Here is a 22,596-nt window from a genome sequence, read left to right on the forward strand (position 1 = left end):
GATTGTCGGTGTTGGAAGGGGTGCGGGGAGGAAGGTACGTTCTACCATATGTGGTGGGTTTGCCCCTACTTAAAGCAGTTCTGGGCTGACCTGACTGCATTACTCAGAGCCATATTGGGGATTGTGTTGGTTCTTACTCCAGAACAAGTATTATTGAATCTTCCGTTTGATCTCCCAGTGTTACAGGGGAAATTGGTTCATTGTATTATATCAGTTGCCAAATGCCAGATTGCACGGGTCTGGAAGGAGCCGGGTCCAATAGATATAGAGAAGATACATGACCAGTTGCAGACCCTCAGTCTCTTGCATGACAGTGTGAGTACTTTTCGTGCCTGTGAGGTGACATCATCTCGGAGGGTGTGGCACCCGTATCGGGAATGGCTGGCTCACCGTAATGCGTCGGTCTCCTAAATCTCATAACACTTTCACCGAAGGATTGATTGCCTGTGATTTCTTTAGAAGGTTTATTTCGCATAAGTATGCAAGTGGAGGGTTGAGAGGGAGGGGGGTGGGAGGGGATCATATATGATACGTGCATTGTCTCTCAAAGAACTGTAGATTGGAAGATCTATTTTGTTTTGGTAACATATCTTTATTGTTTCCTGTTTACTTGTTTAAGCCATTGTTGTTTGTTCTATGCACAATTTCAATAAAATTCTCAATTATAAAAAAAAAATCGGGTTGAGCAGCCCTCCTTGGGCTAGGCCCCAATTCTGTGCGAGGGTCCACAAACGTGGAGAACCTCCGGGGGGGATCGCTATTTTGCCGTAGGGGTCATCGGCGCCATTTTCCCCCCCCCCCTCGACAGACGGTACGCTCGGTGCAGGCCGAAGACCCAAAGCGCCTATCTTGAGCAAGGATATACGCTTAACTGCGGATTGGGCACACAGCGGCGCGCACATCTGGGTTGTGCGCACAGAGGTGTGCACAACTAGGCCGCACGCACAACTGTGCGCATAACTATGCTGCACACACAAAGTCCGTTGCCTGAATGCACAACTTGTGCGCACTTCTTGCGCATAACTTCTGCGCATCCACCGTGCACAACAAAGCGCATCCACACGCATAACTCCACGCACGGACAAGTTTTTAAGCTCTATACGCACACAAACAATGGCACCGCCATCCAAAAAAGCCAAGGGACTCTTAATTTGTCCAGCCTGCCACTTAAGAGCCACTCAGCCTAATTGGAATACTTCCTGTGCCAACAGTGTGAGCATACCCAGGGAGAACCAAAACAAGACCTCCTACAGCCAAGAGAGGGATCCGGAACCATTGATGATGGCACCCCGGACCTAGGTATTTCTAACTCTGTGCCTCCACAGGAAAGTACCTCCGGGGCCCCCACTACAATCCCTCATGGAATCAACGTGGACCCAGGAACCTTGGTTGGAATTTTTAAAAGGGCTGGAAACCTTTGTCCAGGCACAAACAAGCCCCTGCTGCCCACCTGACTCAAACCCTGCCTGAAGCACAAGCCCTTCCTGGCACCTCCTGAGTTCCTTCAGACATGCCTCTCTTAACCAAGAGCCTCCCTGATGGGGATCCAGACACCTCAGATGAGGAAACTGATTCCCTGGAAGAAGGAGAAATTCCCCCAGGGATGGAGCCATGCTCTGATTCTTCCACAAGGACGAATTACCAGCCCTCATGTCCCAGACTATGAAGACACTAGGTCTTCAAGGCATGGAGCCTATATCGGAACCAAAGAAGAATCCCATGTTGGTGTACCTCCGTAAGGCCTCATGCTACTTTCCTATGTTGGAAACCATCAAGGAACTGATTGACCTGGCATGGAATGCTCCAGAAGCCAGAACTCACGCTAAGGAACTCTAACGCTTCCCTAAAGTGAACACTATGATCTGTGCAGTTTCAAAACGCACTGCGATCCCTGTGGAGGGAGGAGCGGCACTGAAGGACACCCAATACAGAAGGCTGGAAGCCATCCTCAAGCAGTCCTTTGATGTATCAGCAATGACGCTACAAATTGCTTCCTGCTGCGCATTGGTAGCACGTTCCTGTTTGAACCTCTCCAGAGACGCAACCATGCCCAGAGAAGCGATGGAACCTGTGGTCTCCTTCCTCACAGATGCTACCGCACACCTCGTGTACACCTCATCCAGTGGCGGCCAGAAGACAATTATGGCTCCGGAATTGGTCAGCTGACGCAACTTACAAAGCGAGCCTCACAAAAATGCCTTTTAAAGGATCTCTCCTGTTCGGGAGCGAACTGGAGAAGTTAGCCAACAAATGGGGCGAATGCCCAGTACCCCGATTACCTGAAGACAGGAACAAAAGAACATATCAGCGCTCCTCCCCCAGAAGAACCAGGGGTAGAGGATCGCAGTATTTTAAACCTTACAAGAACACACAGTTCCAAGCACTTCGCCCTTCAGGAAGGTCTCATTCCTTTCAGAGCAGGCTCAGGGGCAGGCTTCAGCTGTACCCCACAATGAGAAGACGCAGACCCATCCACAGGAAGAAGACATAGGGGGCAGACTAGCCCTCTTATAACATCGGACAAGTAGGTCCTAACTATCATTCGGGAGGGGTACACTCTGGAATTCCAAAGCATCTCCCCAGACAAATTTATGAGATCACCGTGCCACTTCCACTCCAAGAGACTGGCAGTGGAAATACTTAGCAAGACTACTCCACCTGAAGTCAATAGCCCCGTGCCCATGCTCCAACAAAATACTGGCCACTATTCCATGTATTTTATCGTTCCCAAGAAAGAAGGAACATTCCGGTCCATCCTGGACGTCAAGGCTGTCAACCGTTACCCAGAGGTACCACACTTCCACATGGAAACCCTGCGTTCCATTATAATGGCAGTACAACCGGGAGAGTTCTTAACCTCCCTGGATCTATCCGAAGCCTACCTTCACATTCCGGTCCATCAGGACCACCAGCGCTTCCTGCGCTTTGCGATACTAGGCCATCATTATCAATTCCGAGCGCTACCCTTTGGACTAGCTACCACCCCCAGAACCTTCCAAAATTATGGTGGTAGTGGTGGCAGCACTGAGGAAAGGAGGAGTCCTGATACAATCTTATTTGGACGATTGGCTGATCAGGGCAAAGTCTCCGGAGGAGAGTCACCACGCGACCACCAGAGTCAGGAACCTACTATAAGAACTCGGGTGGGTCGTGAACACAGCCAAGAGGTGTCTACAGCCCTCCCAGTCACTAGAATACCTGGGAGTCCGGTTCGATACCAAACAGAACAAGGTCTACCTTCCCCCTCCGAGGAGAAGGAAGCTGATGGGTCAATTACAAAAACTGTTGATCTCGGTCCACCCCAAGGTATGGGACTACCTTCAAGTCCTCTGCCTCACGACATCAACTCTGGAAGTTGGCCCATGTGCAAGGGCCCATATTCGACCACTACAACGTTTCCTACTGTCACGATGGAACCCATCATCACAGAACTACTCAATTCGCCTCCAGCTACCGACAGGTTCGGGATCAGCTTCAATGGTGGCTACAGGAGGAACACCTAGGCAGAGGCGTAAACCTATCCCCACCGAACTGGATCTTGCTCACCATAGACATGAGCCTGCGAGGGTGGGGAGCCCACTGTCAGGAACTGACGGCCCAGGGACAATGGAACAAGGAAGAGGAGGAATGGAAAATAAACCGCCTGGAAGCTTGAGCGGTCAGACTAGCCTGCCTACGATTCAGCCACAGGCTCCGAGGTGAGTCTGTCAGTCATGTCAGACAACGCAACAACAGTTACCTACATCAACCACCAGGGAAGAACCAAGAGCCAGCAGGTATCTCTGGAAATAGACCCCCTCATGGAGTGGGCGGAAATAAATCTGCAAGGGATTTCAGCCTCCCACATCATGGGGAAAAAACATCTCAGCGGACTACCTCAGCAGAGAGAGCCTAGACACGGTGGAATGGTTGCTGGTGGACACAGCCTTCCAGCTGATAGTAAATCGATGGGGCCCCCCAGCCATGGACCTACTAGCAACGTGTTGAAATGCCCAAGTCCCCAGATTCTTCAGCCGCAGATGAGAATGACAATCTCAGGGAATCAACGCTCTCGTCCAGAACTGGCCAGAGGAAGGCCTCCTGTACGCCTTCCCCCCCTGGCCATTACTGGGCAGGGTCATCCACTAGGGTCCTATTAGTCGCCCCGGATTGACCAAGAAGACCATGGTACACGGACATGCGAAGAGTACTGGCAGGGAATCCTCTGCATCTACAGCCACACAGGGACTTCTTCAACAGGGACCGATCTCTCACAAAGACCCGGCTCGATTCTCTCTTACAGAATGGCCCTTGAGAGGACTAACCTAAAGAAGAGTGGCTACTCAAAAGCCGTGATTGACACCCTGCTCCGGGCTTGCAAGGTCTCCACATCTGTCTGTCTTACGGATCTGGAGAGTATTCGAAGCCTGGTGGGAAGACTGCAGGCTCCTCCCAAGGACAGCCAAGATTCCCACGATCCTAGAATTCCTACAGGACGGCATGAAGAAGGGGTTGTCTCTCAACTCCCTCAAGGTCCAGGTCACAGCTCTGGCCTGTTTCAGGTCAGAAGTGGACGGTATCAGACTATCAACTCATCCTGATGTGTCTCGCTTCCTGAAATGAGTTAAACAACTCCGACCACCACCAGTTCAACCTTGTACTAGACGTCCTAGCAGGGGAGTCCTTCAGACCAACAAGCGGCCTGTCTCTACGTCTCTTGACCTTAAAGATAGCATTTTTGATCGCAATATGCTCAGCTCAGCGCATCTCCAAACTTCAAGCATTATCCTGTCGGGAACCGTTCCTCAGGTTCACCCTGAGCACCATACAGCTGTGTACAGTACCATCCTTCTTTCCGAAAGTGGTTTCCCAGTTCCATATGAACCAAACCATATCCTTACCATCACCAGATGAGCACAAGGATTCGGAAGCTCACGTTTCTTCGCCACCTGAATGTCGGCAGAATCCTAGTCCAGTACCTGAAAAGATTGGAACCCTTGCGCAAAGCTGATCACCTGTTCATTCTTCACAGCGGGAAGAAACAAGGGGAAGCGGCATCGCGGGCAACCATGGCCCGCTGAATCAAAGAAGTAATTAATGCAGCCTACATAGAGGCAGGAAAACCATTACCTCTACAGGTCAAGGTGCATTCTACAATGGCCCAGGCAGTCTCCAGGGCTGAAACCAAGCTGCTGTCCCCAACTGAGATCTGTCAGGTGGTGACATGGTCCTCCCTACACACCTTCTCCAGGTTGTACTGCCTGGATTTTCAGGCAGGGAGGATACAGCCTTTGCAAGGGCACCACTAAGTGGGCCATGGGCAGCCTCCCACCCTGTAGGGGATAGCTTTTGTACATCCCATTGGTCCTGAGTCCATCTGGTTACACGCTAGGAAATGGAGAAATTACTTACCTGATCATTTCGTTTTCCTTAGTATAGACAGATGGACTCAGCATCCTGCCCACGGTTGCTGCAGAATTCGAGAACCTCAGATATCAAATCCCAAGACTGAGCAAGTACGGGTAAGCCATGGCCTACCTCTAGTTCAAGACACCCGCAGTTGCCCAGGTGTCGGCATTTCTTATATATATATATAATCTGTTGAACCAATTCAAGGTTGATCAAGTATTAAGCAACATATATCCACACTGGCTTTTCAAAGACAATACTGAAGAGCTAAGCACGCTGCACGGGTATATGTAGGCTGATGTCAGTTTTGAAATCTGACTCAGTCTCCCATCTGCTATCAGGAGAGCATAATACCCATTGGTCCTGAGTCCATCTGTCTACACTAAGGAAAACGAAATTATCAGGTAAGTAATTTCTCCATTGCACCAAGATGGATTCAGTAGAGTGTATAAATGTTACAAGAGCCGTTGCTGATGTCTTCAGATCCTACGGTGAGCTGTAATCTTTAGGCCTTCATAGCAGTGTCCTTACTACGGGGATCCTACTTCTTGCTCTCTTCTTACAGCAGTGGTGAGCCCAAGCAGTGTTACCAGCCTGCCAATGGGCCCATTTTGCACCTACAGTGGGAAAGTGTCTTGGATGTATTGTAATCCCAAAAGAGAGAGAGAGAGCTCTGCTCACAGAGCAGTTGAAACATGTAGTATTTCTTCCTATGGGTTTTTGATTTCACTTGTTTGAGCCCAGTAACAGTTAAGAGTTTGCCTGATAACCGCTTACTACTATATATTTGATTTATACAATATATAAATTTAAAAAATAAAACAATAAATGTTAATTTATCTTGTGTATATTTCTTGTGTATATCCTGAAAATCCAACCAGTTACCAGGAAGCTCTTTATTAGGTGATGCAGGGGTTTTGTTTTTTTTGTTTTGTTTTAATTGCCAAATTTAAATTTTTTCAATGGATAAGCATTATTGTTAAAACAGTTTTTTCCCTGGGATTTTTTTTTTCATGTTTTTAACATTGCACACAGTCACATCTGTATGACCAGTATGCCATGTTCAGCATAACAATCTGAGTACGTGGCTGAATAGAAAAACATTCTTCACAATATAAGGGACTTTAGTTTTACCTTTTCAATAATTGAGAAACCTGCTGGTTATGTCTGACAGATTGCTTATGCTGCAGTGGATTGCACCAAAGAACAAAACCACGACCTCTGCAAGCAAGAAGGTGTGGAGGGCTATCCCACCTTTAATTACTACAACTATGGGAAGTTTGTAGAGAAGTACAGCGGAGAACGAGACGTAAGTACAGCATGCTCCCCAGTTCCGTGTTCTGGCCAAGTTGGGGGGCGATGTTTTTCCTAATTCTTCTGTAGATTGGATGATTTGATATAGAACAAAGAGGCTCATTAATCAAGAGACTCCCAAATTTCTTATAGGAGTGGTGATTTTTTATTCGATTGACACCCCAACCACCCCCATCCCGAATACTTTTTTTTTTTTTCTAACTTACAGCTTTGAAAACAGGTGGATGGTATAAATCCAACCTGCAGTTCACATATATATTCAGCTTTCATCCCTAGCTTAATCTTCTCCAGCTTGATGAAGGGAGCATATCGGCATAGGTCTCTTGAAAGCTAGGCAAAAAAATGTATTTAGTTTGACAAAAAGATATGCACAACGTTCATTGCCCTTTATTTCTGTGAGCTAAGACAGCAAGCACACTACTACTTTTATAAATACAAAACAAAAACAAAAAAAGGAAAATTGGTTCTTAGCTGCTAATTTTCGTTCCTGTAATACCACAGATCAATCCAGACAAGGGGGTTTATGCATCCCTACCAGCAGATGGAGGCAGAGAATAAAAGCTTTGAGGCACTGCTATATAAACGAGTGCCACCTGCAGTTCCTCAGTATTGACCTATACCCAAGCCAAGATTAGAAAGCATTCCCCTAAAACAGAGTGAATCGAAAAACTCCAGGGTTGGATACCCTTGAACTGGAGACCAACATAACTCCAGTACCCAAACAGCCAGACAACCGCTTGATCCAATAAAAATCAATCAGAATAATTGGTAAGAAAATCTTTAACATACAGTGAAATATACCAGGAAAACCAGTCTTTCGGCAGCAATACCAGGGTGGGTCTCTGGACTGATCTGTGGTATTACAGGAACGAAAATTAGCAGGTAAGAACCAATTTTCCTTTCCTGAACATACCCAGATCAGTTCAGACAGGCAACCCTACACCGGGCGGGAATCCAAAAGACCCACTCTCAACACACTTTCACTGAAGGTCACATCCTCTTGCGACCAAACATCCAATCGGTAGTGCTTGGTGAAAATATGAAGAGAGTACCACACTGCAGCCCTACAGATCTCTTGGGGAGTGTTTATACACAGTATATGATTTACAATAAAGAATAATAACGAAGAGTAGAATCAGAGTTGTTCCCACAAACACAAGTGGAATGCCCGCATTCTCCACCAAATTGTTTAAAAGAACAACTCTGATCCTACTCTTCGTTATTATTCTTTATTGTAAATCATCAAACAGGAGATACCACTGACACTCCGCCCAAGAGGCTGCCTGAGCTGTAATCGAATTCGCTTTGAGACCTGTCAGAATGGCTCGACCCTTACAAATGTAGCTGAACAAATAGCCTCTTTCAACCAACATGCCAAAGTAGCTTTGAAAGCTTTCTCTCCTTTCACCGAACGACTCAAACAGATGGTCTGAGCTTTGGAAGGAATTAGTGACCTTTAAAATAGAGCAACAGAGTATGATGCACATCCAAAAGATGGAGATCTCTACCCTCCGCTGAATCTCTAGACCATTCCAGGAAATCCGCCAATTCCACTGTCTAATTCACAGGGAAGGCAGAAACCACTTTCAGCAAAAATGAAAGCACTGTATGCAAGGATACTCTGTCATTAGTAATATGCAAAAAAGGATTGCGACAAGAAAGAGCCTGAAGCTCCGAAAGCCATCTAGTTGAGTAAATCGCAACCAGAAAAACTGCCTTCAACATAAGATCCTTCAAAGAAGCTCATCCTAAAGGCTCAAAGGGTGCCTCACAGAGAACCTGCAAGACTAAATTGAGGTTCCAAAACAGAGGCCTTACATGCTTCACCCCCTTCAGGAATTGGATGACATCAGGATGGTAGGCCAAAGACCTACCTCACACCTTGCCCCTGAGACAACCCAATGCAAAAACCTGAACACAGAGCAAATTATAGGCCAAGCCCTTGGACAACCCCTGCTGTAGAAAGGATAAAATATGCAGAACTGATGCTGACAGAGGATACAGGCATTGTTGCAGACATCAAAAACCTTTCTTACTCTGAACGCCATGGAAGTAGCAGGCCTTTCTCGCCTGTAAACAGGTAGTAATTACTGGTTCCGAATATCCCTTCATGCGCAAGTGCTGCCTCTCAAAAGCCAAGCCACGAGACAAAAGCAATCCTCTTGATCCGAAAATATGGGTCCCTGCCACAATAATCCTGGCAGATGAGCTAGCCAAAGAGGTTCATCCACCACCAAATAGACCAGATCCGCGAACCATGGACGCCAATAACACTATTGTCCCTGGATGCATCTCTATGCGCCGTAACACTCGACCTATGAGTGGCCACGGAGGAAACACATACAGAAGGATCCCCTCAGCCACAGGCCACACTAGGGCATCCAGTCCTACCGAACCGACTTCCCTTCTGCAACTGAAGAATCTTATCTTTGCATTGGCCCTCTGCAGCGGACACCTGTGAGCAAAGGCCCATGGAACCAGATCCAACGTTAAGGCCATGGATCTCAGCACCTGTAAGTAATCCCAGACCCTTGGCACTTGCAGATGCAACAGCCTTGTCACCTGTGCCTGCAATTTCGACAATCTGTTCGCTGTCAGGTACACTCTGCCCTTCTGGGTATCTAAACAGGCTCCTAGATATTCCAACAATTGAGACAGAACCAGGTGACCCTTTGCTCTCTGGGTTGGGTCATAAATGTGGCAAAGGATGTTGATCACTCATTGCATGAATTGACTGCACTCCTCCATCTTTTCCCAGATAAGGCAATTGTCTAGATATGGATGGACCAGAATCCTTCTCATCACAAGGCTGCCACCGCTACCACCACCTTTGTGAAGGTTCAGGGAACTGTGGCCAACCCAAAAGGGAAAGCCCGAAACTGGAAGTGTTGGCCTAATACCTTGAACAGCAGAAACATTTGATAGTCTTTTTGAATGGGAATATGTAGATAAGCTTCAGTTAGATCCAAAGATGCTAGGAATTCTCCTTTGCGGACAGCCACAATCACCATACGCAATGTCTCCATCCGGAAACGCAACACCCGCAAGTTTAAGTTTACCTTTTGCAAATCCAAGATGGGACGGAATGTGCCCTCCTTTGGAACCACAAAATAGATGGAGTACCTCCTCCACCCCTGCTTGCTTAGTGGCACCTGAATTTTGGCCTTAAGTCTTATTAACCTTTGAAGTGTCCCCTCTATCACTTCCAGTTTGTTTCGGGAATCGCAGTGGGACTCTAGAAAAGCTTCCCTGAGCGGATGCGAAAATTCTAAGGCGTAACCATCTTTTACAACCTCTAGCACCCATCTGTATGAGGTTATCTTGATCCACTCTTTGTAAAAATGGGACAACCTGCCCCCTACTGCTTCCAGCGAGGAGTGGGAGAGCCTGGATTCATTGTGAGGCCTTATTTCCGCAGGACCCCTGACCAGACATGCTGGCACCCCGAAATGTCTGCTGGTGACCCGATGACTGCTTGGAACCTGAGGAGGATGACCCTCTCCCAGACCGAAACCACCTTGAGTCCTGAAAACGGGATTAGGCTGGAAAGACCACCTTATTGCCCTTCTTATCCTCTGGCAGTCTATTTCCCTTGGATTCCCCCAGGGACTTCATCAGCTGATACAGGTCCTCCCCAAAAAGCAGCTTCTCCTTAAAAGGAAGATTGCATAGCTGAGTCTTGGACCCATATGTCTGCTGACCAATTGCATAACCACAGAGGTCTATGCACAACCACTACCGAGACTATATTCCTGGCCGAGGTATGCAGCAAATCATACAAGGCATCTGCCATATAAGCCATCCCAGCTTCCAGGCGAGCCACCTGAACTGGGGTGAGCATCCCAGACGAGGCTTGTTCTTAAGACTTCTGGATCCAGCACAAACAAGTTTGTTGCATCATGCTAGCGCACACTGTAGCCTGCAAACTCAAGGCTGACATCTCAAACATGCACTTCAACTGAATCTCCAATTTGCGGTCCTGGACATCCTTCAGGGTGGCGGAACCTGCCATTGAAAGTGAAGGCCGATACCACCGCATCCACCCTACCACGGTGCACAAAATCGCGCACCATCACCGGCTCTGGCATGCAGGAAAGCGGCAATGGCTAAGCGCACACCCTGCACTGACGGCAAGCGGGAAGAAAAATGGCAGTGGCCTAAGAGCTGCACAAACCAAGCGCCGCCTACCAAACCTTCCCCCATCAGGGGGGGAAAAAGGCAAACTCACATTCTGCCGTAAGCACTCTCACCCTCCTGTCGATCCCAGCAGCTCACGCTGATTGACTACCCTGGCTCTGCACCCACAGGCCGATAATCCTGGTTCACTCCACTTGATTTTTTTTTTTTTTTTTAAGCAAGCTTAAATGCAATAACAAATAGGGATACTTCCCTACTGGAGCCAACGGCAGACAGGAGGAGACTTCGGGCCCCTCAGAGTGAGCCAGTCCCCTGGCTCTCAAGGTCCCAGAAGGTATCGGGCCACTACAGCCAGGGGTATATCCAACCCCCTGCTCGCCTGGCTCAACCTGAAGGATGGCCCACAAAGGAACCTAACACCTCGGGGAGCTGAATCCAATTTTAAAATCCCCAAGTCTCCACTTTCAGTCAGGACTGTAGGTATGCACCTCTACCATCTGCTGGAGACAGAGAAATACTGAGGGACTGCAGTGCCTCAAAGCTTTTGTTCTCTGCCTCCATCTGCTGGTAGGGATGCATAAACCCACTTATCTGGACTGATCTGGGTGTGTTCAGGAAGCCCAAATCAAAATGGATTGTTGGACAGGAAACCAGAAGTGAGGTACTGTCAGTGGAGAGTTTTAGAATTGTCTGCGGGGGTAGAGTAGCATCCTAGCACCCCAGGCAGGCTTGGTCAATTCTTGGGTATTTGGCACATCCACTGAGGGGGGGGGGGAAGAAAGGGCATTGGCAGGTGGGATTTCCCTTTCCAGGAAATCTAAAACAAATGGGACTGTAAACAGACCTGGCAGGATTTACAAATTTCATTAAATTTGTATAACTTTGAGTTCCTAGGCGATACTGAACTGTGCAAATACAGTATCAGTTCCTAGGAGATAATAAAGAGCTCATTCAAACAGCGACGAGGGTATTAATCTCCATAAGACACAACTATTGGAAGAAAAAATATCCTGAGCTCCGCTATTGCCCCTTCTCACCCATGTATAGGAAAGCAGCTGGGTCCAGTGGATGTTGCAAAACCTATGGAAAGGATCTGTTGTCTCCAAGCAGTCATTCCTCCCCCCACCCCCCTCCAGGGGGTGCCATGGCTTATTTATTCCTTTTTATTTATTTAGCGACTCTTACATTCTGCTATCGCCACATAGTGAGGCCCACAGTTTACAGTATTACATACACAGTAAAACATTAAACTGCTGGGACCAAACTCTGCCTGCAGATCTGCCCTGGGTCCACACTCGCGCACTCTTGTGGGGGGAGTGACCAAAGTTTCAATGCGTCTCCAGTGCTTTCATCCTTGCTGGGGTTTACAGTATTGCTGTGCCCATGCCAAATCCAGGTTCAGCAGCTTTCCTCAGCTAACACGGATTCTCTTCCCCACCCCCCATGACAGCCCACCAGAATAATAGAGAGTAGGGAAGCTTTTTTTTTTCCCCTTGCTTGGAAACAAGTGCTCAGGATTTTCAAAGAGCCAGTGAAACATGGGTTGGAAATGTGTCAGTTCGGCCAAAATGCGGTAAATGTCCTGAGTTACGTGCCTGGCTCTTCCCAGGCGCATCGTCCTCTTTCAGAGTTCTAAAGCTCTGAGGTTTCTCAGGTTCTGATGGGCCCAGAATGTGTGTTTTTTTTTCGCAACGTCCTGCCTTATGTCATTTTAAAATATTGCTTATCAAAGTTTACATTTTGGAGACTTGCACCTATTGCAGCTGATGCTGATCTCCAGCTAAGAAAGGGGGAAAACTATTGGGGAGAAACAAAACAGAACCGTCCAATTAATTTGGGCCCATGCGATTTTTTATTTTTTTTTGCTGCTTTATCTTTTACATTTAATTTTTAATGCTCTGCAGGATGAGTTTTCTTATCAGTACGCACTATAAAAATTACTAGAAGCAAATATATAGTCCCTGAACTAAAACAGTTAAGTGAGTGGAGTGCACAGATTGCCCAAAACAGATATCACAAGAGATGTTGTTTTATGAAGCGTGTGGGAGGTGGTGATAGGGGATTTGTTAGAAATGTTTGTAGCCTGCAGTTTACCAGTTGCGAAACCTTTTTGCTGGGCCAGCATAAAAATTAATCTGTGCTTTTTTGAAACCTTCGAGACTTCCTTCACAGAAACATTATCGCTCTAGCACAGTGGTTCTCAACCTTTCTAATGCCGTGACCCCGTAATACAGTTCCTCATGTTGCGGTGACCCCTCGCCCTGCCCTCGCCCTGCAAGGGCGGGGCGAGGACGGGGCTTTGGTCATATGGGGGCGGGGTTATGGATGGGGTTGGATTTTAGTGCATACTTATTTATTATGACATTTATAAACAGAACCACCATTCCTCATAAAACAATAAAATTAAGAAACATAAAGCATCAGTTATAATAGTAAAACCATACTAATAAAAGAATATTTTAAAATTACTGATAAATAGAATTTCTGTTAATTAAAATCATATACATTTTTATAATTTCCCAAACACCAATAAAATATTTCAAAACAGCACATATATCAAATAACACACAATAATTAAAACTAATAGGATTTTAAAAAGCCCCTGCTGTCCATACATGGGAGCTCTTGATTTCCAGTCACCCTGATATTGTCGAAGATTAGGAGGTTATCCTCTCTCTCTCACACATACTCTCACATGTCCATTCTCTCTCACACATACACTGTCACATACATACACATTCATGCTCTTATACCCACCATAACCTCTCGCTCTCACAGACACTGACACACTCTCAGGGTGTAAGACACTCTCTTCCCCCCCCCCCCCCCACTCACACACACTCTTACTCCCCTGGATTTTCTCATACACACTCATGCTCTCACTCTTACTGGCTCCCTCACAACCTCAGAGCCTCTCAGATAAAACTCTATGCAGCAGAAATAATGCTGAATGTTGAGAATTGTGTTATGCAGACTAATCTGGAAAATGCACTAATTTCTACATGAGTCATAATGAATCAGTCCTCAGCTGCAGGCTTCAATTGATTATCCTGGCTCCCTTTAATTTAATGTTTGCCAAATACAGTTCATGTGTAACAGCAATCCTAATTCTCCACCAGATCAAGCTGATTTCACATCCCACTTCATACTTTGTCACCTCCAGCTGAGTCAAACAATTAATCTAATTACTGCCACATGGCTATTGGGGAGGCGCTGATTGCTGCTATTGGCACTGAAGCCCATTCTGCTGCCTCCTTTGTGCAGGCCCCGTGGGTTTCCACTTCCTCCATGTTGATCTCGTACATTGTGAGATCCGCCATAGAGAAAGTGCTACTCTTGCACATTCCCAAAGATTACATGTGCCAATCACTAAAAAGTAATTTATTTTTTTTTACATCTGCTTCCCTTTATTTTTTTGCCATTTCCTTTTATATTGCCTTTTTTTCTGTTTCTTTTCTCTCCACCTGTCTTCTTCCCTCAAACACATAGTCAGGTTCTCATTCTCACATGCATTTCTCTCTCAAACACACATACACACACAGGATCTCACTGTCACATGCTCTTTCTGTCATGCAATCATTCATACACACAGTCTCTCACTGGCACAGGCTGTCTGAGTCTCACACACAGGCTCTCTCACACCCCCACATGCTGCCTTGCTCAAGCACAGGCTCTCACTGTCACATGCTGTCTCTTTCACACACACAGAGGCTCTCACATGCTGTCTCTGCAAACACACACAGTCTCTCAATTCACTCTCACACACAATCTCTCAACACATCTCATACTCGCACACACCTCTCTCTCACCTCTGGGCCTCTTCTTTACGGGTTACCACAGGATAGGCTCTGCAGCGGCTCTGGTCTTCTCAGGCCGCGCAGCTCCTCTTCTGCACGCGGCTGACGCGCCTCCTCCTTCCTGCCCGTGCGGCTCCGGCAACATTTGTCTTCCGGGGCAGGGCGGGCAGGAAGTAAGTAGGAGGAGCACCGCGACGCGCTCCCTTTTGGGGTTGGAGGAGGCAGGTCTCCAGCTTCGCCCCGCCTCCAGCTTCGCCCCGCCTCCCTGTGGCGCCGCAGACCGGCAAAAAACCCCAACGGCCCGGTACTGGTCTGCGGACCGGGCCGTTGGGGTCGGTCCGCAGATCAGTTTTGGTCGAACGACCAAAACACAGGCGACCCCTGTGTTTTGGTCGTTCGACCCCCAGGTTGAGAACCGCTGCTCTAGCAGTTTCACTTTGCTTGCTCATATTACACATGTAATAATATTTAAAGTTATAAGTGATATACTACTTTCTAAAATTTTTGTCAGTCATGTTTGTTTTTTTTGGTTTGTTTTCTTTTGGGGGAAACGGGGGATTGGACTCCAGGAGTTTGGCTTCATGGGTTACATGAGATCGCTTCGAGATAAGGACCACGGCAGAGCGGGGAAGAGAAAAGAGGAACTGTAATGTCTGCATCAGAGAAGCCATCCGCTGCAACTGCACTGTGAAGGATCCCAGGTCCACAGCCCTGCCGTGCCCCCTGAGATGCCACGTACAAACGACAGAGAAAACTGACACACACACACACACCCACCCCCCCAGGTCCGGCCGTGCCCCTGAGATCTCGCGTGCAAATGACAGCAAAGTCGATCCCAGGTCCATGGTCTGACTGGGCAAATGATACCTCGCATACAAAGGACAGAGAAAACGGATCCCACCAATCCCAGGTCCACGGTCTTGCTGTGCAGCTGAGATCCACATTCTAATGACAGAGAAATCTTTTTATATTAGCCACCACCGTTTTCTACAATTTTTGGGGAGAAGAAATAAAGCAAGCCACTTGATTATTTTCTTTCCTTTTTTTTTCCTATAAAAATAAAGACTTGGGTTGTTACCATATGGAGATTTTCTCAATGCATTTTTCTTCCTGCTATAGATTGAGACTTATGAATATGCTGCTGTTATGCAGTACTGTTTTGTAGTCTCTAAGGTGGTTCTGTGCTTTTTTTTGGGGGGGGGGGGGGTTTTGTTTGTGTTTTTTTTTTTTTGTTTTGTTTTGTTTTTTAACTATGATTGTATGTTTTAATTTGAATTAATCCATCAAAGGGATCCTATCCTGTGCAGTCCCCATTTGGTGTGGTAGCGGTTTGGGAGACATTTCTTCCTTAGGGAACTAATTATACAGAATGAACAAATATCCCATCCATTATATTGTACTGTGATTTGGTCTTCTTTCGCAACAAAATGCTGGTAAAGTTTGTGTGAATTTCTGCCTTCGCATATATCCCATTCAGCTCACCTTGGTACATGGCAGGACTCCCTTCATGTTTTGCCTTACAGTGCCCCCCCCCCCCCCCCCTCCCGCCATGCTCCCTTTAAATTACTTTTTAAAAATTAAGGGAAAAATTGGAACACACATTGGTTGGGATACAATTAATACTGCAAGTGCTCTGATACTGTTAACATGAGATTGAAGCATCTTTTTACCGTATGAGAAGAGAAGATAATAGCACTGGCCAGCCACAGGACATTTTAACTACTGGAAAAGGCTGCTGAAGCTTGCTGATTTTTTTTTTTTTAAAGTAAGAGAGTTTAAATCTTCCACTTTTTTTTTTGGTTGCTTACATTTTTGGACTCCCGTTTCTATTGGCAGGAATGCCCTTGGTCACACACTTCCATTATCTAATGGGTTATGTGCTCCCACCTTCTGCTGTTGAGTACAGGCACAGATGACGATCTGCCGATGCCCGGTTAATTTACCGGATGTCCAAACTCTCGCAGGATTCTCATTGCCTCCTCGTGTAAATGTGCAGAAGTCCTCAAGTTTTTTTTTACTTTTAAGTAAAGTCCTGGTGTACATTGAGAAGAGGTGTGGACAGAGGTATTTTCTTCCTGTGTTTTGTTTTTTTTAATTGATGAGCCTGCATAAAACCTCAGCGGTAGCTCACTCCTATGGAGTTGCACCTACCATACTAAAATTCGGACTCTCTGTTTCTGTATTATATGTACACTCTGTGTGTGTGTTTAATATAGTATTTTTTTTACACACACAATGTTCATTCTGTATTTACAGTCCATGTAGAAGAAATATATATTTTAGTGGGAGGGGGATAGTGTTACTTTAATGGAAATCAGGCTTTAAAGTGTTTGTATAAAGTATCCAACCTCCCCCCACATCCCCCAAGGCTGTCAAAAGACTCTTATAAAGATGTTTTAAAAAAAAAATCCTAAGGGATGCGAGGGGAAATATTTTAAGTTGCTCAGGGATGAACATAAATATGTTACCGAAGACATTAGGGCTAGTCACTCGTTCCAGATCTAACATGTCATCCATTGGACCAGAAACTGTTTACATAGTTTATCAGATGTGTTGGGTGTGTTTAAGAGTAAAAAAAAAAAAAAAAAAACCTGACAGAATACCATGGCACTGGTCATTGACTGCGTGCAGAACTTGAACCAAAAAATGAGTAACTTGTCAGGATTTTGTCGTGTTAGCTGTCTTTCTTGAAATCTGGGACCACGCATAACTTGTAGGATTATTTTTGTTCTTTAACTTATGAGCTGGCCATATGAAATGCATATTGCAAAATGTATCTCCTTGTACCTGTAACAGAGGTGTATTTTTATATAAAGAACAACACTTATAACTTGTTTACATTAAAAAAAATCAATGTATTGTAATTTAAACCCACCCTCTTCCCTCTTAAAAAGGCCCACCTAGATATACAGCTGTTTAGCTATGCATTACAAATATTTGTGTAGGAATCTGGTTGTTAGACTTGACTGTAAACCTACAGCATTGTGCACAGTTGCCCTCTTGACAACATGACATGTAATTCATTCTGAAGATAACTTATGTCCTTATGAATTTACCTTGTGATTTATTTTGATCTCAGAATTAAAGATTTGAAAATATTTTAACCTTAATATTTGTTGTTAAACTTCCTTTATCCATCTGTTTGAGCCAGCATTGAGCAGGGAAAATATTTTTTTTTATTTCTGTATCAGAGCTGCAGCTGTGCTTTGCCACGGGCTTGGAAATTGTTGGGATGGGGCAGGAAGGCAAGGGAGAAAGAGAGAAGCACCTCTAGGGATGTTGTCAGGCTACTGCCCTACTCCAAACTCCAGCGCAGCCCAAGGGGGCCACCTCTGCCATGATTCAGCTTGTGCGGGGCTGAGGAATCGGCTCCTGCCCTGTTGTCACCTGCTGCAGCCAAAAAAAACAAAACATATCTATGCTCTTCCTCCTTCCCTGCCGGCCCAAGCTCTTTCCATCTCTCCCTCCGGTATGGTTCGGAAGCTGGTTGAATTGAGCAGGATTCTCTAGAGATGAAAAAGTGCACCATGTTGTTCTTAAGACACTGAACTGCATGGGCGAGAGGAAAAGGCACCAGCTCTGTTCCAGCTTGAGCTGAGCTGTGAGGATGGAGGGAGAGCAGCAGCACCTGGCGTATTTGCGGGGTCAGCAGAGACTGGCAGGTTGGGAGAGGAAAAACCACCTGAGGCAGATCAGAGACAGTGTTGGGAGGGGGAGGAGCAGTACCTGAGGTATTGAGGGAAAGAGTGGAAACTGGGTGGGAGGGGGGATGTGTACAGATGGGAGATCTGGGATTTAGTAGTATCTGGGGGATTGGGTGAATTGGGGGACTAGGATGGGCTGGGGTGTGAAATTGGGATTATGAGTATATAGTATACGGGATAGGGAACTGGTAGCGTGAGTGGAGGGTATAATACATGACTAGCGGGTATTAGAGATGGAGCTGAAGGATGAGGAAAGGGTACATAAAAAATTGCCATGCTGGGTCAGACTAAGGATCCTTCAAGCCCAGCATCCTGTTTCCAACAGAGGCCAAACCAGGCCACAAGAACCTGGCAATTACCCAAACATCAAGAAGATCCCATTCTACTGATGCAATTAATAGCAGTGGCTATTTCCTAAGTAAATTTGATTAATAGAAGCTAATGGACTTCACCTCCAAGAACTTATCCAAACCTTTTTTGAACCCAGCTACTCTAACTGCACTGACCACATCCTCTGGCAACAAATTCCAGAGCTTTATTGTGCGTTGAGTGAAAAAATTTCTCCGATTAGTCTTAAATATGCTAATTGCTAACTTCATGGAATGCCCCCTAGTCCTTCTATTATTTGAACGTGTAAATAACCGATTCACATCTACTCGTTCAAGATCTCTCATGATCTTAAAGACCTCTATCATATCCCCCCTCAGCCGTCTCTTCTCCAAGCTGAACAGCCCTAACCTCTTCAGCCTTTCCTCATAGGAGAGCTGTTCCATCCCCTTTATCATTTTGGTTGCCCTTCTCTGTACCTTCTCCATCGCAACTATATCTTTTTTGAGATGCAGCGGCCGGAACTGTACACAGTATTCAAGGTGCGGTTTCGCCATGGAGCGATACAGAGGCATTATGACATTTTCCGTTTTATTCACCATTCCCTTTCTAATAATTCCCAACATTCTGTTTGCTTTTTTTTTTTGGTTTTAACAATTTTTATTGGAGCACACAGAGAGAAAAAGAAAACCAACAATACATAGACATAGAAAGCTGTGTACTGATATACAAGGACATGTATAGTAATGAACAGCCCCTCCTTTTCATCCCCCACTTCCATATTATCCCCAGTCGCCCCCCCCCCTACCCAGTGAAGCCATAAAATAAAGCAATCAAAAGAAAGAGTATTGAATCAAGAATCATTCCTATAATAACCGCTATGTGTCAGTGTCAAAAAAAAAAAAAAGTCAAAAACGTGCAAGTATACAGCGACATCCATCAGGTTAATCTCTATCTGTTTGCTTTTTTGACTTCTGCAGCACACTGAGCCGACGATTTTAAAGTATTATCCACTATGATGCCTCTATCTCTTTCTTGGGTGGTAGCTCCTAATATGGAACCTAACATCGTGTAAGAGATGGTATGAAGAATTGGGAGGAGTGGAAGTACAAATAGGCTAGGGAGGCAGTGAGAAAAGAATGGATGAAAGATGGGAATAAGGCTGGGGAAGGAGTGAGATGGGAATAGCATTGGGGGACAGCGTAAGTGGAGAAATGGACTGGAAAAGGATGAAACGAAGTGGAAAGCTGATAGGCAAGAGGTAAAAAGATTGAGGACTTAGGTGTGACAGAGGAGGAAGGGGATGAAATCTGAGTGGATAGAGGCAGAAAAGAAAAGAAGGAAAGTTGAAAGGGCAATGTCAGAGGTGGAAATAAAGACAGGAGTGAGAAGAAATGGCAAATGACCAGGAGATTCTGGAAAAATAATGGAGAGAAAACAGGAAAGCAGAAAAGAGGCTGGGACCAACCTTAAGGTTCAATTTATTTTCAAGCATATGTTCTGCGTTTGCCTGTTCCAAATGTTGCTATTGTCTGATTAATAAGATAATTTGTTTGTGAAGTATTTGATTTCTGGAAAATTGTTTATGGCATCCTGATCATTTTTCTTCTAGGCGTTTTCTACTTCCTGTATAGCTGCCTTATCACATGGATCTGATTCTATGACTGTCCAAAGTCCCTTTCATTTTTAGAAGAATCCTTAAAAATACAAGTTTCCTAGCGTGTAGCCAGATGGACTCAGGACCAATGGGATTTGTGCTCTCCTGATAGTTATTTATTTATTTAAAGATTTTTATATACTGCGGTTCGTTAGCAAACATCACCTCGGTTTACAGAGAACATTAAATTAGCAACAGGCTTTACAATAAAATTAAATTATAGCAAAATAAGATTATGAACAATAATAATGTAACTAAAAACATAAGATTAATAGATAGTAGATGGGAGACTGAGTCAGATTTCAAAGCTGACGTCAGCCTACATATACCCGTGCAGCATGCTTAGCTCTTCAGTATTTCTCCGTCTCCATAGCAGATGCGGACACTAGCCCAAACAAGAATAGTGTTTCATTTACAGCAAGAAAGAAGAGAGAGAAAATTTACCTTAAGAGAGCCCTGCTTCTCCTGCAGTGAAACGCATCGGTCCCTCCCCCAGTTGAGACTTTCCTGAGGTTGATTCTCGATATCCTTCAGTGGCGAGCCTTGGTCCGACGGCCGAATCCCGGTGTGGACTTAGCCCCCAGGGTGGCTGAAAGGCAGCAGATGCAGATTCGAGCGCAGCGGTGAAGGTATTTCCCTCTCCCCCCGAGGCTGGAGAATGTCCGGCATGCAATCGGTAAGCGCCGAGACCAGGTAAGGTAGAAACCTTCTAAGTCTCTGGTCTCCAAGGCTCGAATAGCCGTTCCGTCCTTCACCCGACGAGGCTTTAAAATTGGTTTGAGCAGCCCTCCTTGGGCAGGCCCTGATTTGGTACGAGGGTCCACACGTGGAGACCCTCCGGGGGGGGTCACCATATTGCCTTTGGGGTTGTTTGCGCCATTTTCCCCCCTCGACCGGGGCAGGCTGGAGGCCCAAAGCACATAACTTAAACCCTCATCTATGGGGTGGGCACACAGCGGCGCACACAGCTAGGCCGCGCGCACAGTGATACCTGAAGAAATCAGAATCCTTGCGCAAAATTGACCACCTGTTCGTTCTTCACAGTGGGAAGAAACAAGGGGAAGCGGCATCGTGGGCCACCATAGCCCGCTGGATCAAAGAAGTAATTAATACCGCCTACATAGAGGCAGGAAAACCATTACCTCTACAGGTCAAGGTGCATTCTACAAGGACCCAGGCAGTCTCCTGGGCTGAAACCAGGCTGCTTTCGCCAGTCGAGATCTGTCGGGCGGCAACATGGTCCTCCCTACACACCTTCTCCAGGTTCTACCGCCTGGATGTTCAGGCCAGGGAGGATACAGCCTTAGCACGGGCAGCCTCCCACCCTATAGGGAAGTAGCTTTTGTACATCCCATTGGTCCTGAATCCATCTGGCTACACGCTAGGAAATGGAGAAATTACTTACCTGATAATTTCGTTTTCCTTAGTGTAGACAGATGGATTCAGCATCCCGCCCACGGCTGCCCCAGAAAAGGGAGAACCTCAGATATCAAATCTCGAGACCGAACAAGTACGGGTCCAAATTATAATCCCCATCACTGAATCCATCCCCAAATCTGGGAAAACTGTCTATCTTCAATTAATCACCTAACAAATCTTAACTTCGCTCTGAACACCTCCAAAACAGAACTCCTTCTTATATCTCATAACCAGACCAAATATCCTCTCTCCAACTCCCCCATACCCCATATTTTACACCAGGTAAGAGACCTTGGCATCTTACTAGACAGCCAACTTAACCTAAAAAATTCATTAACTCCACCATGAAAGATTGCTATCACAAACTGCATCTTCTCAAAAAACTCAGACCCCTCCTCCATTTTAATGACTTCCGCACTGTCCTCCAGACTCTAATCTTCTCTAAAATCGATTACTGCAACTCCCTTCTACTTGGCCTCCCTGCTACCACCCTCAACCCCTTCCAAATACTACTGCTAGAGTCCTCACTAACTCCCACAAAAACGATCACATCACCCCTATCCTTAAAGACCTCCACTGGCTCCCAATCCAGTTCAGAATCCTCCACAAGTCCCTCACATTAGTATACAAGACTCTGCATACCCAAAACATACATTGGCTAAACAACTCTCTACAATTCCACTCCCATACTAGACCCACCAGATCCGCCTACACAGGCACACTACATACCCCTGCACCTAAACTCACTCATGTCATCTCCACCAGAGCGAGAGCACTTTCCATTGCTGGCCCATCCCACTGGAATTCAATGCCTCCTAACCCAGGACTGGAGCCCTGCACTCAGAAATTTAAA

General features: G+C 46.0%; 1 protein-coding gene across 1 annotated transcript in view; it reads left to right on the forward strand.

Annotated features, from left to right (window-relative positions):
* The window catches only part of PDIA5 (protein disulfide isomerase family A member 5), a 316,663-nt gene extending 298,917 nt beyond the window's left edge, over nt 1-17,746 (forward strand). The window contains exons 16-17 of the mRNA XM_029605221.1: nt 6,563-6,697; nt 15,206-17,746. Of these exons, the coding sequence (XP_029461081.1) occupies nt 6,563-6,697; nt 15,206-15,286 (216 nt within the window). The 3' untranslated portion in view covers nt 15,287-17,746. The remainder of the gene's footprint in view (nt 1-6,562; nt 6,698-15,205) is intronic.
* Nucleotides 17,747-22,596: the final 4,850 nt, after the last annotated feature.

This window comes from Rhinatrema bivittatum, chromosome 6 (genome assembly GCF_901001135.1).
Source record: "Rhinatrema bivittatum chromosome 6, aRhiBiv1.1, whole genome shotgun sequence".
Taxonomy (NCBI): domain Eukaryota; kingdom Metazoa; phylum Chordata; class Amphibia; order Gymnophiona; family Rhinatrematidae; genus Rhinatrema; species Rhinatrema bivittatum.